Raw genomic sequence first — 21,620 nt, forward strand, 5'->3', positions numbered from 1 at the left:
TATTTTTTTCCTATGAGATGGCTGCTTGCTTATGTGGAAGGACAAGACTCAAGTATAGTCAGGGCATAAAGGCAACAAGGTAAAGAGATGGGACTGCTGGCAGMTGGAGAAAGGTCTCTTGGACATGTAGCCTTTAACTGCAACTCTTCACCTTACCTCTGCTAAACAACAGATGCRCTTCTTAAATTAACAGGTCTGGGCCTTCATTAACTCACTTGTTTATGTACAGCCTCCACCATGCTGGCTCTGCTGCAGACAGTGCAGGACAGTGCCAGGGGACAGGATCAGCACAAGGTGTCCAACAGCTCCAAGGCATCCAGAGAAATGTCAGCTCAAGCCCAAACCAGAGCAATCTCTGCCCACTGAAAAGCACTGATGAATTCTGCACTGTTCTGCTGTTCCAAACGTACCCACACTGGAAATGTTCCCAAGCATGCAGATGTCAGGATGTCCACTGTTCATCACAGTTAGCAGCCACCTGAAATGACYGGGCATACCCTCTGCTTTGTTTTGGTGTTTTTCTTATGAAAATRATCAAGTTTCTCCCAAATAAGATACAGAGGAACAAGACAGAAAGTGGGTACTGCTCCTGACACTTCTAAGCACGGCTGATGTACTTAACWAGCTCCCATTATTTATTTATTTRCTTGTGTAGAGAAAAAATGCTTTTTACTGAAAAAAAAAAACAAATGCTGATAAGATGATGAGAGGTTTGCATGCTGGTTGATGGTCTCACTTTCCCTTATCCTGAAAGAATACAAGTATCTATAACTAAATATTTCCCTTAGGGTACTGATGACTGAGGTATGTTTATTGCATTGAGTGAATTTATATATATAATCAGCACAATAAACATTATTAAATTGTCTGAGTAAAATCAAAGCATGAAACACACAGTCAGTGCTGAATTCTAATGATGCTGAATGCCCATGATTGCATAGGGAAAGGATCTTAACAAGCCTTGATTTGAGCTTTGGCATCCGCCTCACAAATCACACGAAATGTTCTCTCTTTAATAGTGCTGAATATTGATAAATGTCTCTGCACGGCACAACAGGGAAGTTGGTCTCTATTGGCAATCTTTACCAAAGTGTGTTTTTTCCTTCTCTACACTCAAGGGTTTACCCTGAATGATTTAATTATAATTTTCCTTGTGTAAGACAAATTAAAGAGGAGAGTAGGAGTGTCATGCCAAAGCAGATTATTTATCTCCTTAACAGATTGCTGTGCACCAAACCCCAGAGCTGCTGCTGCTGCTACTTACAGAAACTGGGCAAAATATGGGACAAAAGCATAGATGTAATATACATTTAAAGCCCAAATGAATGAAAGCATTAACCCATTATTTATAGCTGGAATTKTTTCATTCCCAGGGAAGCCATACAGACAGAGCATGCAGAAACTAAGAACAGCACCAGGGTGCTTCCTGGCCCTGGAGGGCGGGTACCTCCTGCTTTTCAAAGTATTTTTGCTTTTTAAACAGCCCAGGTGACTCTGGCCACCCACCTGCCATTTTCTTTTCAGCCAAAAAGAAGAACTGTTGCTGTCACCTGGCCCCGAGCACAGCAGCTCTGCAGTGGGCAGTGCCACCAGTGTCACCAGAGCTGTGTCCCCGCAGCCTGTGCTGTCCCCAGCCTGGGCTGGCGGCTCGGCGACGCGTGGGCACGCCAGGCAGCCAATGACTACTGCTCCTGCTATTTTAAACSCCTTGTTTATAACCAGAATGCTGTTTTTTTACCCAAGACACAGAGCAGAGCTGCTGCTGCTCGCCTGCTGATTCTAACACAGGTGCCTCCCGTCTCGCAGGTCTGGAGCAGCCTCACAAYCTGACCCATGGGATCAGGAACGCCCTGAAACGCAGCCTGAACTGTCCCAGTGCCATGTGACAGAGGTGACAGTGATGATAGTAGCTCCCACATAACCAACTTGCCTCCTGCAGCYCACTCCTTCTCAAAAGCCCAAGAGAAAGGGGTTGAAAACAGCTTTACAGCACACCCTAAAAGTTAATGTTACCTGTATATGATTATTTATGGCTGCTGGGCAGTCGTTATGATGCGGCTGTGCTTAACTGTTAGGACACTTACAGATTTTACTACCTGCTTTTTATTGTTGGTTAAATCTAAATAAATAGCTCTTGGTTGTTAGCTCTCAGACCAGAGCTAACAGCGAATTGCACAGAAGGTGAAGGATTGAGGAGGAAAGCCACGAGTCAAAAACCTGCCCTGGCCAGCCCAGGCTGTGACTTACGTGATGGGAGGTGGAAGGGCTGATACATCCCTGGAGAGCCCTTCCCACAGCCCCATCTGAGCTGAGCCTGGGCTAGGGAATGCCTCCTGAAGTCTCCTTAGATCTGCTGTGTTGAACCAGCTGGGTACAAGAACATACATGGATTTCACTCTAAGTCCAACAAACTCATGGTCMCATCGGACCCATGATTTTATCTTGTCTTAACCTTTGCAATCAAAAAATTACTGAACTGCTTGTGTCTGTGCTTCCTCTTTTACAAGTCCACTAAATGTTACCTTCTGTGAGCTTTCAAACATACATTTGATGGCAGAGCACAGCAACTCTTCCCTCTTTGCTTACTCCCCACTCTGAATTCCCTGCCTATGGATAAATACCCTTTCAGAAAGGAAACCAGTGCAAAATATCTCACCACGAGGAGTTTGTGTGTCATATGAAATCCAGGCAGGCACCACGGTGCCTGATGAGACTGCAACAAAACCCYTAAGTGCATCAGAAGGCATTCTCCTGCCTGCAGCCTCCTGCTCTACTTATGGATAAACATGTAATTCAATCACTGCAGCAAATGGATGGCGTAAACCCTCCATGTCCCAAAGAGAGGCAGGACAAAGCAAAGTCTGTAGCTCTCTTATTTATATTCCTAAATACACCTATTTTGTATTTTTGGTATTTCAGAGAACTCAACAGATATGCAAGAAAAGTAAAAGGCAAGSTTAACAACACAGCTGTTGATTCCAGCACTGAGGATTGTGTCTTCTAAACTAAAACAATCTCAAATGATGCTATGGCATGTTTATGCCTTCCTAATTAATTTGTAACTTTACTAATAAAAACATGTGTTTCACCTTGTCTGTACATCCCAACTGCCTCCAGGCTACCARTCCTGCCAATTACAGGACTCAGACACATGGGTCTTCAGGTCTGCTCAACAATATACACAGAAAATCCTTACTTCAGAACAGAACCCTGAATTTCCACTGCATTTCAAACTGAACTGMATCTGTTCCCTGGGTTAGACTGCCATTAGCAGACAGCACGTGCCTCTATTCAGTGAAAGAAGATCCATCTCGCTGCATGGCTTTTTACTTTATATACTTGGTAAGAAAAACACAGATAAAAAATTTATTGAAAAGCCATAAACCAATCTTGTTCAGTTCTACATGCAGCAAAAAGGGAATTAATTGTTTAATAAACATCAAATTGTWTTTAGTATCCCATGTAAGTCTTCATGAAAACCACATCCTTGGCACTTAAATGCATTATAAACATTTTCACTGATGTTGCCCCACACRTCCTTGCAATGGGTATATAAAGGATTCCTTACACACACAGCTCTTTCAACCGTGGGTGTGCTCTCCCTTAAAATCTATCTATTCCCAGCAGCACTATTTTCTTAATATCACAAAGATATAAGAGGTATTTATATAGATTCCCTATCAATCTACTTTCAGGCCACCAGAAATACAAACTCCATGGCTTAAAAATTCCATTATCCTCTTTCTAATGAATGAAAGGAGGACGGAAAGACAAAGCCATCAGTTTCCATAAAATCCAGCTTTCACTAGTGTCTGCTGTAACATTTCTAGATGGGCAAAGGGACTCTCCTGAATGCAAAGGAGCACTGCCCTCCCCACTCCAGACCCTTCCTCCTCCTCCTCCTCCTCCTCCTCCTCCTCCTCCAGCAATGCCGAGGCTGCAGCCAGCGCTGGCACCCACGGCCCCGGCGCCTGGGCCTGTCTATCTCCCCAGAAGCAAAAGTTATGTTGTTAGACACGCCTCAGTGAAATCTGGGGGTGTAAAGAAACAAACCTGCAATAAAGCATCCTCTGGAATAAAGCAGAGCCCGCGCTGAGAAGCACGTCAACAGACAACCCCTGATTTAAGCCATTTCTTTTAACAATGCAAGCTGAGCAAGTATAAATTAACTCACACTTTTAAAAGCCAAACAACACCAGTTAGCTAATTTTATCAGCACTTAAAAAAAAAAAAAAGCCACTTTGTTTTAGAGAAACCTGGTGAACTCAAGCCTACCCAGTCTTGTGAAAGCAAGGAATACAGAGTAAAAATAGGCAAATATGTCAGATGAGATAGGGCACCAAGATTTGGTAGTAAAAAGGGGACTGCAGTGACCAACAGATTTTCTTGCTCACCTCCAGCCTGTAAATCCAAAGCACAACAAGAGTACCACCACCCGTGATGCAAAATTCAAAAAACCCCGGCTCCTTCACACTTCCCAATACGCTTATCCAATGCACTTCTAATTAGCTAATTGTTCCCACATTGATCCAATTAACAAGCCATAAAATCTGAACAAAAGGAGCACATTCTGCCCAGTGGAGACTCTATTCAACCACGCCAACACCAGACTGAGCAAGATGTGGAGGACAAAGCCGAGGCCAAGGCGCTTGGCCATCGCTCCGGGGATGCTCTGGGTGTAAAACCCAACAGGCACCTACCTCTCCCGTTTAGGAGTGTGGACTGAGAGCTGTCCATTAGTTGAGGCGTGTGGGTTGATGATTAAGGAGGTCTTGGAGGGTGCAGAGGAGGAGACGCAGGTGGTGGACAGGTCCAGGCTGCTGTGGTTGTTGCTGGCTGCCTCCTCCGCTGTGTGCGAGCTTGTCACTTCCTTCCAGAGCTGCTGCAGTTCTGTTGGAATCATGCCTGAAACAAACAAATTGGATAATTAAATCAATTAACAGCTAATTCGGCCGTCTTCAAACAGTAATTAAATCAAAGAGTCAGTAAACAAAGCCTAGTGTTAGTTTTGCCTGTGTGTGTTTTTGCGCGTGTATTTTTTTTTTTTTTTTAATAACTAAATGCTAATACTGCACTGCACGACTCTGCTACGCTTTGCTGTGACACCTGCAATACTCATGGAATGCAAAATCCAGGCTGTGGGGCAGGGGGATCCACACAACACCACACCCACCCCAAAGACCATGTTAAATACTGTAATTTTTTTAGACCAAAGGCCCATTTTCAGAGTCCCTGCTCAGGCAAAAAACACCTCCACACCCACAGAAAGGCTGACAGCAAAGGTGGCCAAGGGCTACTCTGTGTTCAGCTAAGAAATTCAATCTCTTTCTTTTTCCACTTTGTTTTGGCCTTTTTTTGTAAGGATAGCAACTACTTTCTAACCTGTTATTAAAAACAAGGAAGGTCTTGGAAAAAAAAAAGACACTCAGCTTTATTATTATGACAACATGAACCACAACATGACTAATTCTGTGCTTAAGTTTTAAATGATGACAAATAGCTTTGTTATTAAATACAGTTTTTATTAATCACTTTTAGACGTAAATTATGAATTCATATTGTCTTCCTGAAATGCTTTTCAAATTTTAACAGTCAAATTGATTATACTATGATTATTTCATTAACACACCTATCTTTCTCATTAATTTTGGTTTCTCGAACTGCTCACTTAATTGATGGATGTGTCTACCGAAAAACTGTATAACTTTCTATACAAGTAACACTATTATTACTGTCATTTCTTAGATCGATGCTAATGAGCCATTCAAAAGTAAAATGAAAACAGAAAATAAGCTTCAAGAAAAAAAAAATAATAAAAAAATTCGTTTTTTTAAAATGTGCTGAAGTGGACATCAGAGTTAGGAGACAACATTCAGTAACTAATGGAAGTGAAAACTGCCAACTCCAATGGGCTAAATGGAAGGTGAACCATGTGCTCACACTGAGATCATGATTTTGGATAAAGCTGATGGTTGTGACATGATCAAACAAGTCAAGTTTCTCTCACTGCAGACTCTCTCAGTGCTCTTTCAGAGAAGGCCATGGGAAAGAATTAGCAGTAGAGACACGTCACTCAAACATTCAGGGAAAAAATAATAATAATAATAATAGCCAGTGTCTGTGTGCTTTTAAAGAGGTTTCTCATCAGTGTGCTTCCAGCTCATCGTTTGGGTGACTGCTCATTGTTTCACCATGTTGCAGCTCTGGAGCTATCCTAAGGAAACCTGCCATTTTCTSAGTGTACAGCAGCAGCTCACACAGGCATGTACCTCACCCAACCTAAGGTACTGAAATAAAAAAAAAAGGCAGTATGCATTATATTCATTTGAAACACATAATAAAAAATGCCAAGGTCTAAATTTAATTTATTTTTGTCATTTAGAATACAATGGATAGATAATCATCTCAACGTGATCAGCCAAACATCTTTACTTTGCTAAACTGTTAAAGATTTTAATTATGCTAGCTTTGGAGAGCACTGGTCTAATGAGGCGATAGACTCCAGAGAATCTAAGTGGTTAAGAACTGTGAAATGAGTCTGATAGGATTTTTTTATATTCACCGTGGATCGTTTGCATATCAAAGAGGAGTAAATTATTGCACGACAGACCAATAACCTTCCCCGCCTTTCCCAGAGTAGCATTAACAAAAACAGTTGGTCTCCGGTAACGGTTCACTACAAAAAAATGCTGAAATCCTTAAGTATCTGCAATTAATATATATTATGGAAGAGGCTTCAATTTATACATTAAGTGATCAGATATTCTTAGGACACATCCGCTTCTCTAAAGCCACGTCATTTTCCTTTCATCAGCCCCAAATGCCAATTATATTTTGATGGATTTTGTCCCAAATGAGCATTTAGTTATTAGACATATTCAATTATTACTTGTCCCCTGGAATTAAACCTCTGAGCAAATTAAACAAAGAAAAAGGTCAGTACACAAGCCCGTGTCCTGTTTTGCTGTGTGGGGGCTATTATTTTCAAACACCTTGCGAAGTGACAGTGTGGGATGTATTTTTAGCTAACACACTTGACAGGACTGTCTGCACACTAACAATTACCTGTGAGCAGGGCTGACCCTTACACACTGTTTACTCAGTTGAAACAATAGTGAATAGACTTGTCTGTTGATGATAACATATTGATATGAGACCGTATGAGCCGACACCTATTTTTATTTTCCAGAATAAGCAAATAGGGAAAGAAAAACTGTGGCCTTTTCTTTTTTTTTTTTTTAATCTGGATTTCTGCAGGTTTTTAATTAGACACATCCACTCTCCTCRCCCTGTTCTCTTTCCTCTCCTCCCAGTCACTTCTGGATCTACTAATGCTTTAACCCAAGGAAAAGCCTGAAAGTGTTACAACCATTAAAACAGACACACACGATATTTATGCCTCSAAAAGTCAAGGTGTTTAGTCTAACTTCCTATACAAGTGTAACTCCCATTAGTACTAATGACAGCCATACCACAGATGGAAAGAAAAATAAAATACACCCAGTTTTGTGTGGGGAAAATGATGGAGATAATAAGGATTTTAGGCTGGTCGACATTAATTTAAAGAGCTGTGATATCATACATGTCTGCATACAACCCCTTGCCAAAAAATTGATTACATCATCTGATTAATAAAATTAAATTAAATTAGAAATATCCTCTCTCCTCCTGCCCTAAATTTAGTTCCTTTAAGAATAATTCTGGAGAGAATTCCTGACTAGCCTGTCAAACTGGGCAGCTGAAAGGTATGCTCATCACTCATCCAGCAAAAYGGTTAAATAAAATAATAGAACAAATGGCAAAAGCAAGTCAAATAGATCCACGACCACTCGCAATAAATTATGTAATTTACCATTTAACAGTCTCATTTKAACAGCGAGAGCTAAATTCCAAGTCAGATTCCCAGAACTGCRCTGCAATTACCCGAGATCGCTGCAACTTCCTACGGACCAGGAGCGGGATTCAGCCCTGAGACTGCCAAATCTTCGGGAGCAATCAGGCACCCGGATGTCTCAGTCCTATTATTTCCACTCGCTGGTGATCTGAAGTGCGATTTGCAGTTTCATTTCGAAGATACTAAAAGATCTCACTCTSGCAGCTCAGAACACTGCTGAAATGGGGTTTATTTTTAAATCGCTGCTATGTACAGATGTAAAATCCAGATTACTGAAGTGTCTAAATACTAAGCAGCAAAGATTACACAAATATAACATTAAAGGATGTGCTATTTTGTTTAAGACAATAGGCGAGCACTAAAAACTAAAATGAAACTAAAATACAGCTTTAAACAATCTATTAGTTCTGAAAACATAACCAAAATATCACTTATGAAGTAGCATTCTCTCCCTGGAAACATTTATTACTATTACAGATGCTTAAGAATAAAAGCATTTGGTTTGCTTTTAACCAAATTCACAGCTACATTTACTAGAGATATGATTTTATTTCTTTCTCACACACATTTGCAGCATTTGTCTCAATGTGAAAACTGTTTGAAACAAAAGGGCATGAGAGATGTGATTTTATTTTTTTTTTTAATAAGAAGTGTCCATTACCRATTATTTTTAACTATAGCCCTGGCTCTTCATTGCATTTTTCAGGACAACTAGTCCCCTTGATTATGAAAGAAAATGTAGGCACAGGTTTAAAAAATGTATGTTGTGGGGACAGTTGACAGATTACTGCTCACAGAACTCAATTTCCCAACCCCAGGTATCAYCGGCTCAAAGACAAACAGAGTTGCTCAACCTCTTTGTGTCCTTGTACCTCCATACCCAGGTGACCATGTTCAAGCAAGCAGAAAGTTGATTTAAACCTCATAATGACATCAGTTTTAAGCCATCGTCTCTCTGATAAAAAGGAATAAAACATCGTGCTGGATTGCAACGCGCCTCGAGTCTCGAGTCCCCATTCCCCGCCGGCTCCCGCCGCCCCCAGCGCTCACAGCTCATTTCCCTGCCAGAACCAGCCCTCTCTGCTCGTGTTTGTGTCGTTTCTGGCATGCAAGTCAGCACCCCTCAGGTTTTAAATACGCTCCTGGGCGAGGACTAATAGTTACACTTCCCTGCTAACCGTATCAATCAATGCCACGACGGCTGAATTACCCACTGGTGTCTCCGATGTGTTACCGCACAGATTACACTTCATGCATCACCACATTCATTTCTTTCACATTACACATGAGCGTGTCTTGTCACTGCCCAATTGCCCTCCTTTGGACAGCTTAACTGATGGACTATACAATGAACCTCACTGAGCCAACTTAATAGTATAGGAGCTGTGGGAAAAATTAGAAAGGTTGAAGCTTGAGTCCGGTGGGTGTGTGGGAAACGGCCTGGGATGCTTCCAACAATAAATCTGAAGCGTAATTAACGCACGTTACAACATCTTGCAAGCATAAATGGCATTTCATCTACGTGCCCTTTTTTCCTGGACTCATTTCATGCCTTCTCCCCATCACTCTGCATCGATGGTGACTGACCAGGTATTGCCCAGGACTGATCCTGCAGCTCCCACCTTCCCATGGATCAGCCCCCAACCCCTGCACAGCAYTGCTCCACACCAGGCATGCAGCTCTGGGATGCTGGCAAGCTAAAATGAGACTTGAGGAGTCAGGAGTTGGGCCCCCAAAAGCTCRGCCTCTCCAGACAGGAGTTAAGCACTCAAATACCTTCCTGAGCCTGGCAAAAATAAGCCTAAATAAAGCGTGTCAGCCACACAGCAAAGCAGACTCTGCTCCCCAGTTTATCCATATAAGTTAATATTCACCAGCCACCTCACTCTCCTTTTTTGCAGCTATGTGGTATTTACACAATAAAAAAAAAAGGAGGGTGAAGAAGAGAAGCAATTTAGTCTCGTCCCCTCCATTTAAGTGAACAGAGCTGAATGTGAATTTGTTGTATGATTTAGAAACTAGGAACAGCCCTAAGGCTGCTTTCAAAATCCCAGATCATTCAACCTGGGCTGACTCAAGCTATAAAGGTGAATGTTCAAATTTATTATGGGGCAAGGGAAGCAGAAGGCAGGATCATTCAGAAATACCAGCATYATGGTTGGTGCCATGGCATGCCTGAGCCATTCCAACTCCAAAGAGCCTGCTTTAACCACAGCAGTCAGAGCTCAGGCAAGTCTATTAAAATGTCCCAAGGCTTGCAGACAAACCTAGTTTAAAAAGTAAAATAATAAATTTAAGCCAAAAAAAGAAAAGAGAGAATAAAAACCCTAGGTTATAATCACTGTCAAAAGCATTGTGGATTTAAGTAGTGCTTTCAGTGTATCAATGTCTTAAAAAAATAAAATAAATTGGGATTTCGGCAAAGCAGTAACTTCTTGCAGAGTGCAGGACTGAATAAAGATGTAGGAGGATCTAATTGTCAATAACACCATAGAATTAAATGGAGTTAATCCCAATTTGCCTCAGTGTGGAGGGAGGAACAGAAGCACMGAGGCAGTGACACGAGGCCGTGGGAACAGCCGTGGAGAGCAGGAATGTCCCCCGTCCCTGCAGCCACAGCCCGTGGGACAGAACTGTGCCAGCTCAGCACCAGCCTGGGACCAGCAAGGCTCAAACAACACATCTGGGGAAGGAAAAGCTGCTCTCACACACCCTYAGCCATGAAGCCAGCACCAGGAATYGAYAGAGACTCCTCCTGMGAAGGATTCCAAGCCCAGATGAGTCCAACCAGCAGCTCTGAGCCCGCCAGACCGGCTACAGCTGTACAAACCACATGTGAACTCGGAGCCCTCTGCACCCCGCCAGTCACAGCAGCCTGGGATTGCAGCACCRCCCTTCTCAGAAAATATCTTCATAATGCCCACCCTGCCCGTCAGCATCTTTCTGTGCTTATTATTTTACGAGCCTGTGAGCTGTCTCTCTGCCCTATGTGACAATTCCGTTGAGTGTGCACACATGCCCTGGCTCTGCCCCCAAACCCCTCACCCACCTTGTGCAAGGGGTTGCAAAGGCAGAGTGGGCTGCCCAGGCTGGATGGTCAGCAGCCCCTGACGCTGCAGAGACAGGAGGTGCTGCTGCTGCAACTGCTGCATCTGCAAGAGCTGCTGCTGGAAGGCCAACTGCTGCGTGGCCACTTGCTGCTGCTGGGGCTGGAAAAGAGAAAAAAAAAATTAAAATGCACAGTTGTTAATATAAGRGCATAGTAGAGGATTTACAGGGCTCTTTGTCTCAACTTGGTTCATTTTATGGTGGCAGTCACTTAGTGTTCAGGCTAAGCCAGAGAGCCCACCTGCCCTGCCAAAGAACCCAAGGTATATTTAGYTGCTGGAGCCAACACAGGGCTGAAGATTCCTCCATGGTTAACTTTCATCCAATCTACATCCCTGCTGCCACCCCAATCACTAATGTGAGCAGCATTTCTTGGTGCACATGTTCATGTTTTACCCCAGAAGTGGCTGTGTTTCAGTGGTGGGTAAAGCAAACACTGCTGCTGAAAATCCTGGGTAATGCTTCGAGGCAAAGAACATGAGATTCACACCCCATGATCACATCACAAGAAACCCTGCACTGTGCTCTGTTTGCTCATTTGAGGGTTGTCTGAACTACYAAGGCAGTTTGACTGGCTTAATTTATGGTATTTTATACTTACTGTTCTTCATCCATCAAGCCCCACAATACTGTGTTACACTAGAATTATCCTGTGCTGTATTTAAGGCTGCTACTTCTGCACTTTGAAATTTTTAATTATTCTCACTAGAAAGAAGATGGAGTTGCTTTACTCCACAGGGATGTGAACCTTGAACCTTYGAGGTGTAAAAGAACATGTTGCTTTTCTCACTACTGTACCCGGAGAAGCTTTTAACTACTCTGTTTATCACTTCTGACATAAATAAATGAGAAAAAATCAGACCTTTGAAGAAGAAAAACTTCATCTAATATTGTTAATTAGCCATGACAAACGATGAAATAACATTGTAAATCTTTCATAGAAACAGCCACTAGATTTTAATTACACACATTCATAATTTAGCAAACAACATCTTACTTGAATGTGAGTGTTTAATATGTACAGTACTCGAGGCTTCAGAGTCCTTAATTYTGTTCAGTTAAGGAAGCCTCTAGGTTTTGCTTCCATGCTCATCTTGTATTTTATTTGCTTTGTTCTTTAAAATCCATGAAAGGCTTTGCATTTTGATAAATATCTTTTTATTTATTGTACAATGACAGGAGGAAAACTTTTGTTGTGTAAAACATCAATACATCATGCCAGTGTTTAGCAGTTCCTTGTGCTAGCCAAAAAAAATTAATGTAGATTTCCTTAGTAATTATCTGAGTGATAGAAAGATAATACAGTGCAGTAGTACAATAAATAGAAGGAAATTATCTAATATCCCTAATCTGCTAGGAATCATATCAAGGTGGAGGTCTTATACACATTATGGCTAACAATTATGGAAAGAAAATTAACTCTTACCAAACTGCACACTTTCACAAACACACCCCAGCCAGATTCCAAGCTTTTTGTTGCCCTTCCTTGACASCAAGCCAGGGGATCACTGGCCCCATTCCCTACTGGTATTACACAGGGAAAAAGTCCCAGCAGAGCTGCTGGAGCCRGACTGACAGACACCAACAGTGGGTTTGACCCCCACCTTCTCGCACCACCATGCCCCATCAATCCTAATACTGACCCCAACTTTATACCCAAAACTCCCAGAGTCAGTCATGCTATTCATCTTATTTAAAAACTCCATTTATCTTATTTCCAAAGAAAGCCTAGGACTTCTGGAACACATTTAAACAAATAGGTGTTTGGATATTCTGAAACTCYGAGAGTTTACATTTCTTTGCAACAGCTTGCTCAGACACATCCATTTGTTGCAACTATTTGCAACAGCACCATATGCATGCAGGCCCCAGCAACAGTTGTATTAAGAGCTAAAGTAATGTTTGTCTCCATAAATACTAAGTTTAAAATATATATTCAATATATTCAATATATTTATATTCATATATTTGTATTATTAGTACTAAGTGTAGTAAGCTAAGTTAGCACATGGGTTTTTTAAAAAAAAAAACCCTTTACATCAAATGACTGATGCCCGTTTGGTTGTCTTCTCAGCTAACCTAAGAAAAGCTCTTGAACACACTCTACTTTGAAAAGCCAGGATATAAAAGTATACAAGGCCCATTGTCCAAGAAAGAATTTAAAAGCAAGACACATTGCCAAACTGCGCTCCCCACCCAGTTACCAAACACAGGATACAAGGCAGTTTGTTTACTTCTCACAATTGAATGCATACAAAAAAGGTCTCGGTGCAGTCCTGTTGTCAGGTCAGTAGTCAGTGTTAAAATGCTGAAATATCCTGATAAAACTTGCATTTTTGATCCCCTCCCTAAAGCTTCTGTCAAAGGTCTGTTTTCCTTTCTTAGGTTACTCCCTACCGCCTAACATAAACTGTCACAGCGCCGGAGGACAAACGGCCCCGCTCGGGAAGCGGCGAGCTCCGTCCAGCGCCACGGCTCCGCGTGGGACCCCGAGCTCCCCCCGCTTCTGGGGGACCCCMAATTCACTGGGGGCACAGAGATCCCACCCCAGTCCCCTCTGCCCCTCACTATGGGGCACTACTCAGCCTCTGCTCCACTGTGCAAACCCCGAGTACAACCCCCAGGAGCCTCACTGGGGTCCGTCTGCTGCTCCGCTCGGGGTCGGGTCCCTTTCAGCAGCGGGGCTGGGGAGGTTTGTTGTGTTTTCCTTCTTTCACGACAGCACAATAGGACAAGGCACTCACAGAATGACTTGGGGGATGCCGTACATGAATACACTTGTTCCATCTGTCAAGGTACACGCTCGGCCCTCGTTAGCACGGCAGCCGCTGGCCCCCACCACGGCACTGCCCGTCCGTTTTCAGTGCCAGAGGGAGGGGAAAAAATAAAATAATACCAGACTACCTTTTCCATGCTAATTTAGCAGGAATAACCTCCTTTAACTGGGCTGAACAAACCTGTGGGGTGAAATGCATTGTTGAAATGGGCCTCCACTAAAACCATCAGCAAAAATACTCCCCCCAAACCCCCAGAATAAGCTGAAGAGACTTAGGTCCTTGTTCTCTTTCCAGCTATCGTGTTAAAATGCTCATCTTGAAACAGGAAGGAGTCCTTTCTTATTGTTGCTTTCGCTAGTGTAATATCAGAAGTGTGACCACRGTAAATCAGTGTGTTAGATATTGAAATGCCATCACATTGTCTAACTTCCCTTCTTGTCTTTTTTAACACAAAGTATTTTTTTTTCTTTAAGCTCCAAGCCCTCATCTTTGTGTCTGAGATGCTCTCCTGTCTGACAACAGCAATTTAGAAGAGTTAACTTTTATCGTTCATTCTGCTGTGTAACTTTCCCCTTCAAATTTCTTTATCTGCCCTCTGAGCTCATCTGAACTTTCATGTTCTCCCAGCATGCAGGCTTGCATTCAAAACTATGTCTAATAGACCAAATAAGAGGTTAATAAGAAGTGGCAACAGAAAGAAAAAATACAATCCCTGGTAACTGATAAGAATGACAGTGGCAGCCCTTTATTGTTTGTCTTCAAATATAGAGTTAAAGATCTTTAAAAAACTAAATTTTGACGCCTTTGAAAAGAAAGAAGCACAAAATAACAACAGGGGGTTATTGCCTGCCAGCCACAGGGGAGAAGCTCCATAATTCTTATTCTCCCTTTTGAAGGCTGTTAGAAATCTGATTCAAAAAAGCAACAGCAGAAGGAGAAAGCCTCTTGAGGCTATCGCCATTTCCTGTGATCATGCATAATGCGTTTCAAAAGTGGGTTTTTACCAATTCTGTTGATCAATTGCACCTCCTTCATATTCCCTCTTTTTTCTGCTGTGTTTACATCTGATGTGACTCAATGACAAGCGCTGTCTGAGACTGTGAAACAGACCTGTCATGTTGATTTATGGGCGCATCAAACCACGACTTGTCCAAACTGAAGCTCGCAGTTCATTAATTAGAGAGTTGTGACTTTGAAGTCAGCTTTCAGACTGTGGTTTTTAACATTTGGCTTAATTTATATGCTCTTGAATGTGGATCTCTAAGGAAAAAACTGAAATTCCCTTCTTGTCTTTGAACTTCTTTTGACCGCACAATAATCATTTCTTTGTCCAGAGTGATGCCTGCATCCCAGAGTCATTAACGCGCATTGAACTGCCACTGATGAGTAAGCCCTACTGAATTAGAAAAACAGCCAGCAAAACAAAGCTGAGAGCATTCTGCACAGTGATATCTCACAATTACATGCCTTCCCTCCCTGTGCCATTTCCATTTTAATTACTGTTAGTCCTTTAGATTTACATTTTAGACACTTTTTAATCTGTTCCCTTTTTATTATAGTGGCGCCCGTAAGCGCGCTATGGTTAAGGTTGTGTCAGCGTTTCCATTATAAACCCCCCTGTTTTCAGGGGTTTATAACTCAGCTGGAAAAATTCACTCTGGGTTGAAACTTGGCACAGGTGGCACAATTTGCCGAAATTTCAAGGGGGCTGGGGAGCAGAAATTGGTGCATGCTTCGAGCAACACCCCTTGTGAAGTGACACAAGCGCTGCTGCTGCTGCCGGACATCACCCGGTGCCTCACGACAAGAGGCAGCTTTCTAGGATCTACCTAAGCCAGCCCTGATGGCAGACTGAACAGGAAAGTCTCAAACTCCTCCAGACTCAAGAGGTGGACTAGTACCTTAAAAAAAAATGTAATTGCAGGAAAATTGAATTGAAGCACACCAAAACCAACGAAGTTTTGGATGTGACAAGTATTTTGGAAGGGAAGTATACCTAAAGGACAGGGAGAAACTGCCCTAATCTGTCCCTTCCAATTATGGACTGTGGAAGCATCACAACAAGGTCTCCTGCCACCTCTTCTCTGTGTCACCACTGATGGTGTGCCAGTGTGGTCCCTCCTGCTCAGCCCATGATGWGGAGAACGCACAACCAGAACCTCTCTGGCTGGAAACTGCACACCCAAACCCAACACCTCTCAGCSTTGTGCCTTTTTCAGAGAGCACAGCAATGACCTGGGCCTGCTGCCTTGCCCCCTCCCCTCTCCACCATAACTAACTCCTCAAAGCACTCTCCCAAGATACAAGTCTAGATGCCTGCTCCAGGACTCATACCCAACTGCAAGGCCTGGTMCCCTGCTATAAAATATGTGGCAGCGAGCAAATGGAAAGCACAGGAAAACACAGGCGAAAACAGGACAATAACTCTAAATCTGAAAGCTGAGGCCCGATAGAGTCAGTTCAGTTGTGCAATCATTTATAAGATGAATGACAGTTTAATAGCCACTAGACAGTCCCCRGGGATCTGTGGTTTGAAAGTAAAATGGGTATTGTCTGTACCTCTTTAGGCTGTTTTCCAGCATGTTGTTGCTGTAAAAGTTGAAGCTGCAACTGTTCCTGTTGTTTCTTGTAAAACTCTTGAAGCTGCTGCTACAAAGAAAAGGAAAGACGGTAAGTAACAAAGTGGAGAGCCAATTCAGYGTCCCTTTTGGTGTAACACACAAACTGTGATTTGAAAAATAGCATCCTTTTATCTGTAATGGTCTGACCTTTAGTTTGAAACTCAACAATAAATTCAGTGCACACTGACTATTCTTGGCATTATCGTTTGAAAAGTAATCTCCAAAATGAACTGATGAAAAACATACCATTTTCTACACAAACTAATTAAAATAAGGCAAGGAATGACCTTTGATTGTAACAACAAAGCCAAAATGCCCTTGCTGAGAGAGCCTGGCGAATCTCTGTTGTGAAACACACATGCTTTCTAAATGATAGGGTTTGACTGTATTAAGTGTTGTTCAATACATGCATAGACATCCTGGGAAATGCTCTCCTCCTCCCAATCCCCAGATGTGCTCTGTGCAGGCAGGACACAGCCTGAGAGCCAGGAGAGAGCGGGCAGGGCTGGGCTGGGGGGATGCTGATGCCCACCCGGGGTCCCTGAGAGCCYGCTGTGCCAAACCCTGTGATAACAGAGCCTCGGGGCTTGCTGGTGGCCAGCTTCCAGCTGAGGAAGGACCACGGGCTGCGAGAAGCCCAGAACACAGGCAGAAATCAAACAGGCTTGCAAACCTCTTCACTTTTATTTCCACGGCCCTTTACAGTTCCAAATGGAAATAACAAGGTCTAAATCGGGAATTGTGGCCCTTCTACCTTGTTTATTCCAATTAGTCAGGGCATACCAAGCCTTCTGGGGGATGTGGGCAGAAGCAATAGGGACATCTGCCGAAGTCCTGACACTTAAATATGCATCTGTATTATTTAGCTGATCTTGGAAACACTCCTAGCGCTGCTCCCTGGATTTGTTTCCAGTAGCTATTTCTAGAACTAAAAACAAAAGAGCAGTCCGTTCAGCTCAGAGCATGGCTGCTCCAAGGTTCAGACCTGAGATGTGGGCAGCTTCTTTCCTCGAGAGTGTTCCCGGAGGTGAAGCCTCCAGCATCCCCAGGGGCCACCCGAGCAGCTGYTAAGGAAACAATTACCTGTTGAAGCATGAGTGCCTGCTGCTGYTGGAGCAGGACTTGGAGTTGCTGGGGAGTTAGCACTTGTTGCTGGAGGATCTGCTGCATTTGCTGGGGAGTGATCACTTGAGGTGTCATCATAGCCACCGACACTGGAACCTGAAGGCCAAGAAGAGAAAAAGAAGGTCAGAGCACATAACTCCTCCAGCATCCCCACACCATGGCGGGCACATACCAGACATCAAGGGGGCTGAAGGTGAGACTCCTTACAGCCCACAGAGGAACTAACCACACCTTCCCCATGATTGCATTCCCCTTTTCCAAAACACTATTGGATGAAAATTCTTTAAAGCAAGTAATAYGGTAAAGATTTATTTGTTTTTACAAGAAATTGTCAGCTGGGTTCTTTCCCTCCCAGAAAGCCCTTGCCTTCTGTGGCRAAATCCAACAGCCAAACATCCCACGCTGATGGGATCTAGACCTTATAACGACAGGTTTTTCAGAAAATTGAAGGAAGGCTCAGTGATGTGAATAACAGCACTAGACTCACATGCAATTTTTACAGAAAGGCCCTACCACGATGTCTTTACCATTCCATATTCACCCAGCATACAGATGTCTTCAATTCTTTCATATTATGTGAGATACCATTAAAAGCCGCTTTCCATGACATTTCAGTGACAAACAGCTACAGTGATGAACTTGATAGCATTTCATATTTGCAACTGTTAACACGTTTCTGCACGGGCATCTTTGCAAGGAACCTGTACACTGTATCTGAAAGGATGATGTCTTGTTCAGATAAAACACTGACATTAAAATGACAGGCTGTCTTGGCCAAGGTTACACAAATTGTATTCAAGCGGATACCTAATGACAATGCTATGAATTCTGCAAGCTTTCTAGAATGTAATTTAGCTATTCAAAATAATCACTGCACTTGTGTTTAATTTGCAGACTACATGAGAACCATTTTGTCAGCCCCAGTAATGCAAGAAGACTATTTCCCTAGAAACCCACCCCTCTACCCTCCACCCCAAAAAAGGAAAAGAAAAGGAAGAAAAAAAAACAATAGAGGAAAAGACAAAACCAATATGAGTTTTAACAGTAATATTGAAGCACCTTACTTTTCTATAGTTTCAAATCAAATACATGACAGCACAAAACTAAAAGCAGAAAAGGATATACTCTGCTAAAAAGGATCTCCTGTCATCTCATGTATTACAATAAAAGGTAATAATATGTTTAGCACTTTTYCCGTGCACCACTTTTTAAAAAAATCAGCAGACAATAGCTGATCAGAAGATAAAGGAGTTTAAAAAAAAATTCTCCAGTGTAGTAGTAAGCAAGAGAGAAAYGCAGTATTAATTTTATGTAACATAATGTCTTAATATGCAGTTTATCTTGACTTTTTCACATGATTTGTCCTGTCATTTGCATAGCAAGCTCTCATTCCTAATTTCACAGTCATTATGCACTGATGTCCTGATTTCTCAGCATCACTAATCTTGATGAACTAAAAATGGTTCCTGAAGGTCAGAYGCATGTACAGTGCCCATCTCCCGGCGCTGCTGTGTACACACCGTGTGCCAGGGCCAGAGCTGCCTCCAAAACACTCGCCTGACACCCATCAGTGTGGACACACCGGATCCTGAGCACTCCCACATTGCTGATGGCTGGTGTGAGAGCTGGCAAAGGGAGATTTAATTGCAGGATTTAATTCCAGAGCCACCAAARGCAGTGGCCATTCTCCCACGGCTGGCGCCGTGTCCCCGTGCCTATGGGAAAGCCACCAGCTTGCCATGCAGGACCAGCTCTKAGGACACTGAATCATCAGGATGGGTAATCCCATTAATTTCAGAATATCTTAATCCGCAGTCGTTTAAAAAGTTTTCTGGGAGTAGAAAATTATTTAATTAAATCCTGCCGTCACTATCTTCGCCCCGAAGCGTGACTCACCTTCATTATTCTCATCCCCAGAGAAGTTTACTTTACCCTGGGGTTTGTACTACCTCTCATTGAAGTTGGACCAAGCAAACAGAAGAGGAAGCATGTTTAAGTATGTTTTCTGTGCCCTTCTTGGAAGAYAGACAAGACAAATACTCTTCAGTCAGATTTATGACGACAAGCGGGGATACAGACAGGAATAGGGTGGGGTGCTGTAAACCCTACACATCGGTGATTAATCCAAAGGGCTGCATTCTGCCGTCAGCTGGGCAGGGACAACTCCCATTCACTTCCATGGCCTTTCTGCACGTTTATCTTGGGACAGATCTGGAGATTAGGCCCTATCTTTGAAAACTGGCCACGTACCTTCCAGTAACAAATCTCTCAGCTGCACACTCCTGGCTAGAACAGAAGCGCTTAAGCAGAAAGAAAAAAAATAACCATGCATGTATGTGTGGCACACGGCTACAGAGCACAAGCACACAGAGTACAAGTTTGTGTCGGTCCGTTCGGCTTCGTTTTACCATCTGAAACCACATTTTCACACCACACCTGCGCTTCTAAAGAAGGTGCTGCCTTCCATTTATAAACACAGCTAMCAGCCGCATTTAGCCAAGGCCTGTACTTTGGTTTATCACGAAAGCAACTTACGGAAAGCTCGCACAAACAAATACAGAACAAACCAGAAACGACGGTGTTAAAAATTACAACGCGCATCCCGGACCCGGACGAGCGCGGGCACACGCCTACGGTCGGAGGGACTTTAAACAGTTAAGAATGATGGCCTATATATCCACTCTCTTAACTCCCGACGTCCAACTTTTCCATGTAGCTAGTCCCTGGTAATACTGGGAATCAAAGGGCATGCAGCACCAGCAATAGGCTATTACAGCCCACACTTTATTACCCATTACTACCGAGGTCATTAGCGGTAAGAGTGATTGTACCRGTCTTAACCTATTGATCATTGTAACTACTATCATTTAATCCCGTGTTGAATGTCTGGAAAGCTGCTAAAGGCACACAAGAGAGAGTGCTTTAGTGATGAGAAATATAGCCAAAGCTTGGAAATTACACTTTGATTCATAAAATCTAGCCAGTGGTTTAAATCAATAGTATTTAAAACAGTCATGTAAGTTCTTAACTACGGCTCTCTAATATTTATGGGTCCCTTTTTGAGTGTATTCAGTCAAAACTAAACTTTATTTTAGATACTGTGCAATATACTTTACATTATGTTAGATAAAAAATATTTATTCCTGATATTTTGTCTGATAGTAAGTGAAACCTAAACCAAGAGCTATAAATTCATTTTAGATTTCTATCTCTCAGATGTCAACTTAAATGTGTTGCCAAAAAAAATTACAAACCAACTTTAAAAATGACTTAACTGTTTAAGTACATGAAAATGAGYGTGTTTTATGAGTTAACAATGAATCACAGAAGGCAGTTTATGAAGAACTAAAATAATTCTGTCTTACTGCCTTCAGGGAGTTGGAGTTCAAATTAAACTACTGGCAGATATATTTAAAGAATGCTAAGTTAGCATGCAGAGAAGAAATCAATCTTTTATTTTTTCTTTCAAGTTGTTTATTTCTATTTTGCACTTGAAACATGATTGTTGTTATTGATATGATTAATGAACTACTTTTGGTATTGTTGACTGATAACAATAGGGTGTGGTAGATACCCAGCTGCATGTAAACCTGGCAGCAAAGGTAAAAATACAGCTGCAATTTGGCTTTGGGAGCTGTGCTAGTATGGACCTGCTGACATGCTAATACCATCAACGGCAAAAAATGTCTTTAATACTCACAATTGTCTTTGCTCAGTGTTTCTCCCAGGGTTTTCCCTCTGCTCCTCCGCATCCCCCAAAGCCCTCCTGGCCCCGCAGTCCCCTCTGAGACCCTCCCATTTCCAGCCCTACAAACGCCCAATTTTGGCAAGACCGACCAAGGCAAACTTCCACAAACTTGGGCCAAGCTCCCCTTTCACTTCCCCACGAAATTACAGCAGGGATGCATTTGTCACTCCTCCACACAACCCAGACAAGGGTCACAGGGATGAAAATGATTTAGTCCTATTTAATCATCTCCATTCCCTCATTTTCGGTGATATTAATATAATTAAATACTAGCTAAATAATTTCAAGTAGTTTAATCTTGTATGAAGAAAAAAAAAAAAAAAAAAAAAAAAAAAAAAAAAAAAAAA

At 42.5% G+C, this 21,620-nt stretch overlaps 1 protein-coding gene across 10 annotated transcripts in view; it reads right to left on the minus strand.

Annotated features, from left to right (window-relative positions):
- The window catches only part of FOXP1 (forkhead box P1), a 376,963-nt gene that overhangs the window by 56,177 nt on the left and 299,166 nt on the right, over positions 1-21,620 (minus strand). For 8 of the 10 annotated variants that reach the window (XM_057366399.1, XM_057366393.1, XM_057366395.1 and 5 more), the window contains 4 exons: positions 17,484-17,621; positions 16,339-16,428; positions 10,944-11,103; positions 4,701-4,905 (listed from right to left, as the gene is read on the minus strand). In XM_057366399.1, coding sequence (XP_057222382.1) covers positions 4,701-4,905; positions 10,944-11,103; positions 16,339-16,428; positions 17,484-17,621 — 593 coding nt within the window. The remainder of the gene's footprint in view (positions 1-4,700; positions 4,906-10,943; positions 11,104-16,338; positions 16,429-17,483; positions 17,622-21,620) is intronic. The other 2 variants (XM_057366400.1, XM_057366403.1) reach the window with 1 other exon arrangement.

This window comes from Malurus melanocephalus, unplaced genomic scaffold, assembly GCF_030028575.1.
Source record: "Malurus melanocephalus ecotype Western Australia unplaced genomic scaffold, MMel_1.1 scaffold_64, whole genome shotgun sequence".
In the NCBI taxonomy this organism is placed as follows: domain Eukaryota; kingdom Metazoa; phylum Chordata; class Aves; order Passeriformes; family Maluridae; genus Malurus; species Malurus melanocephalus.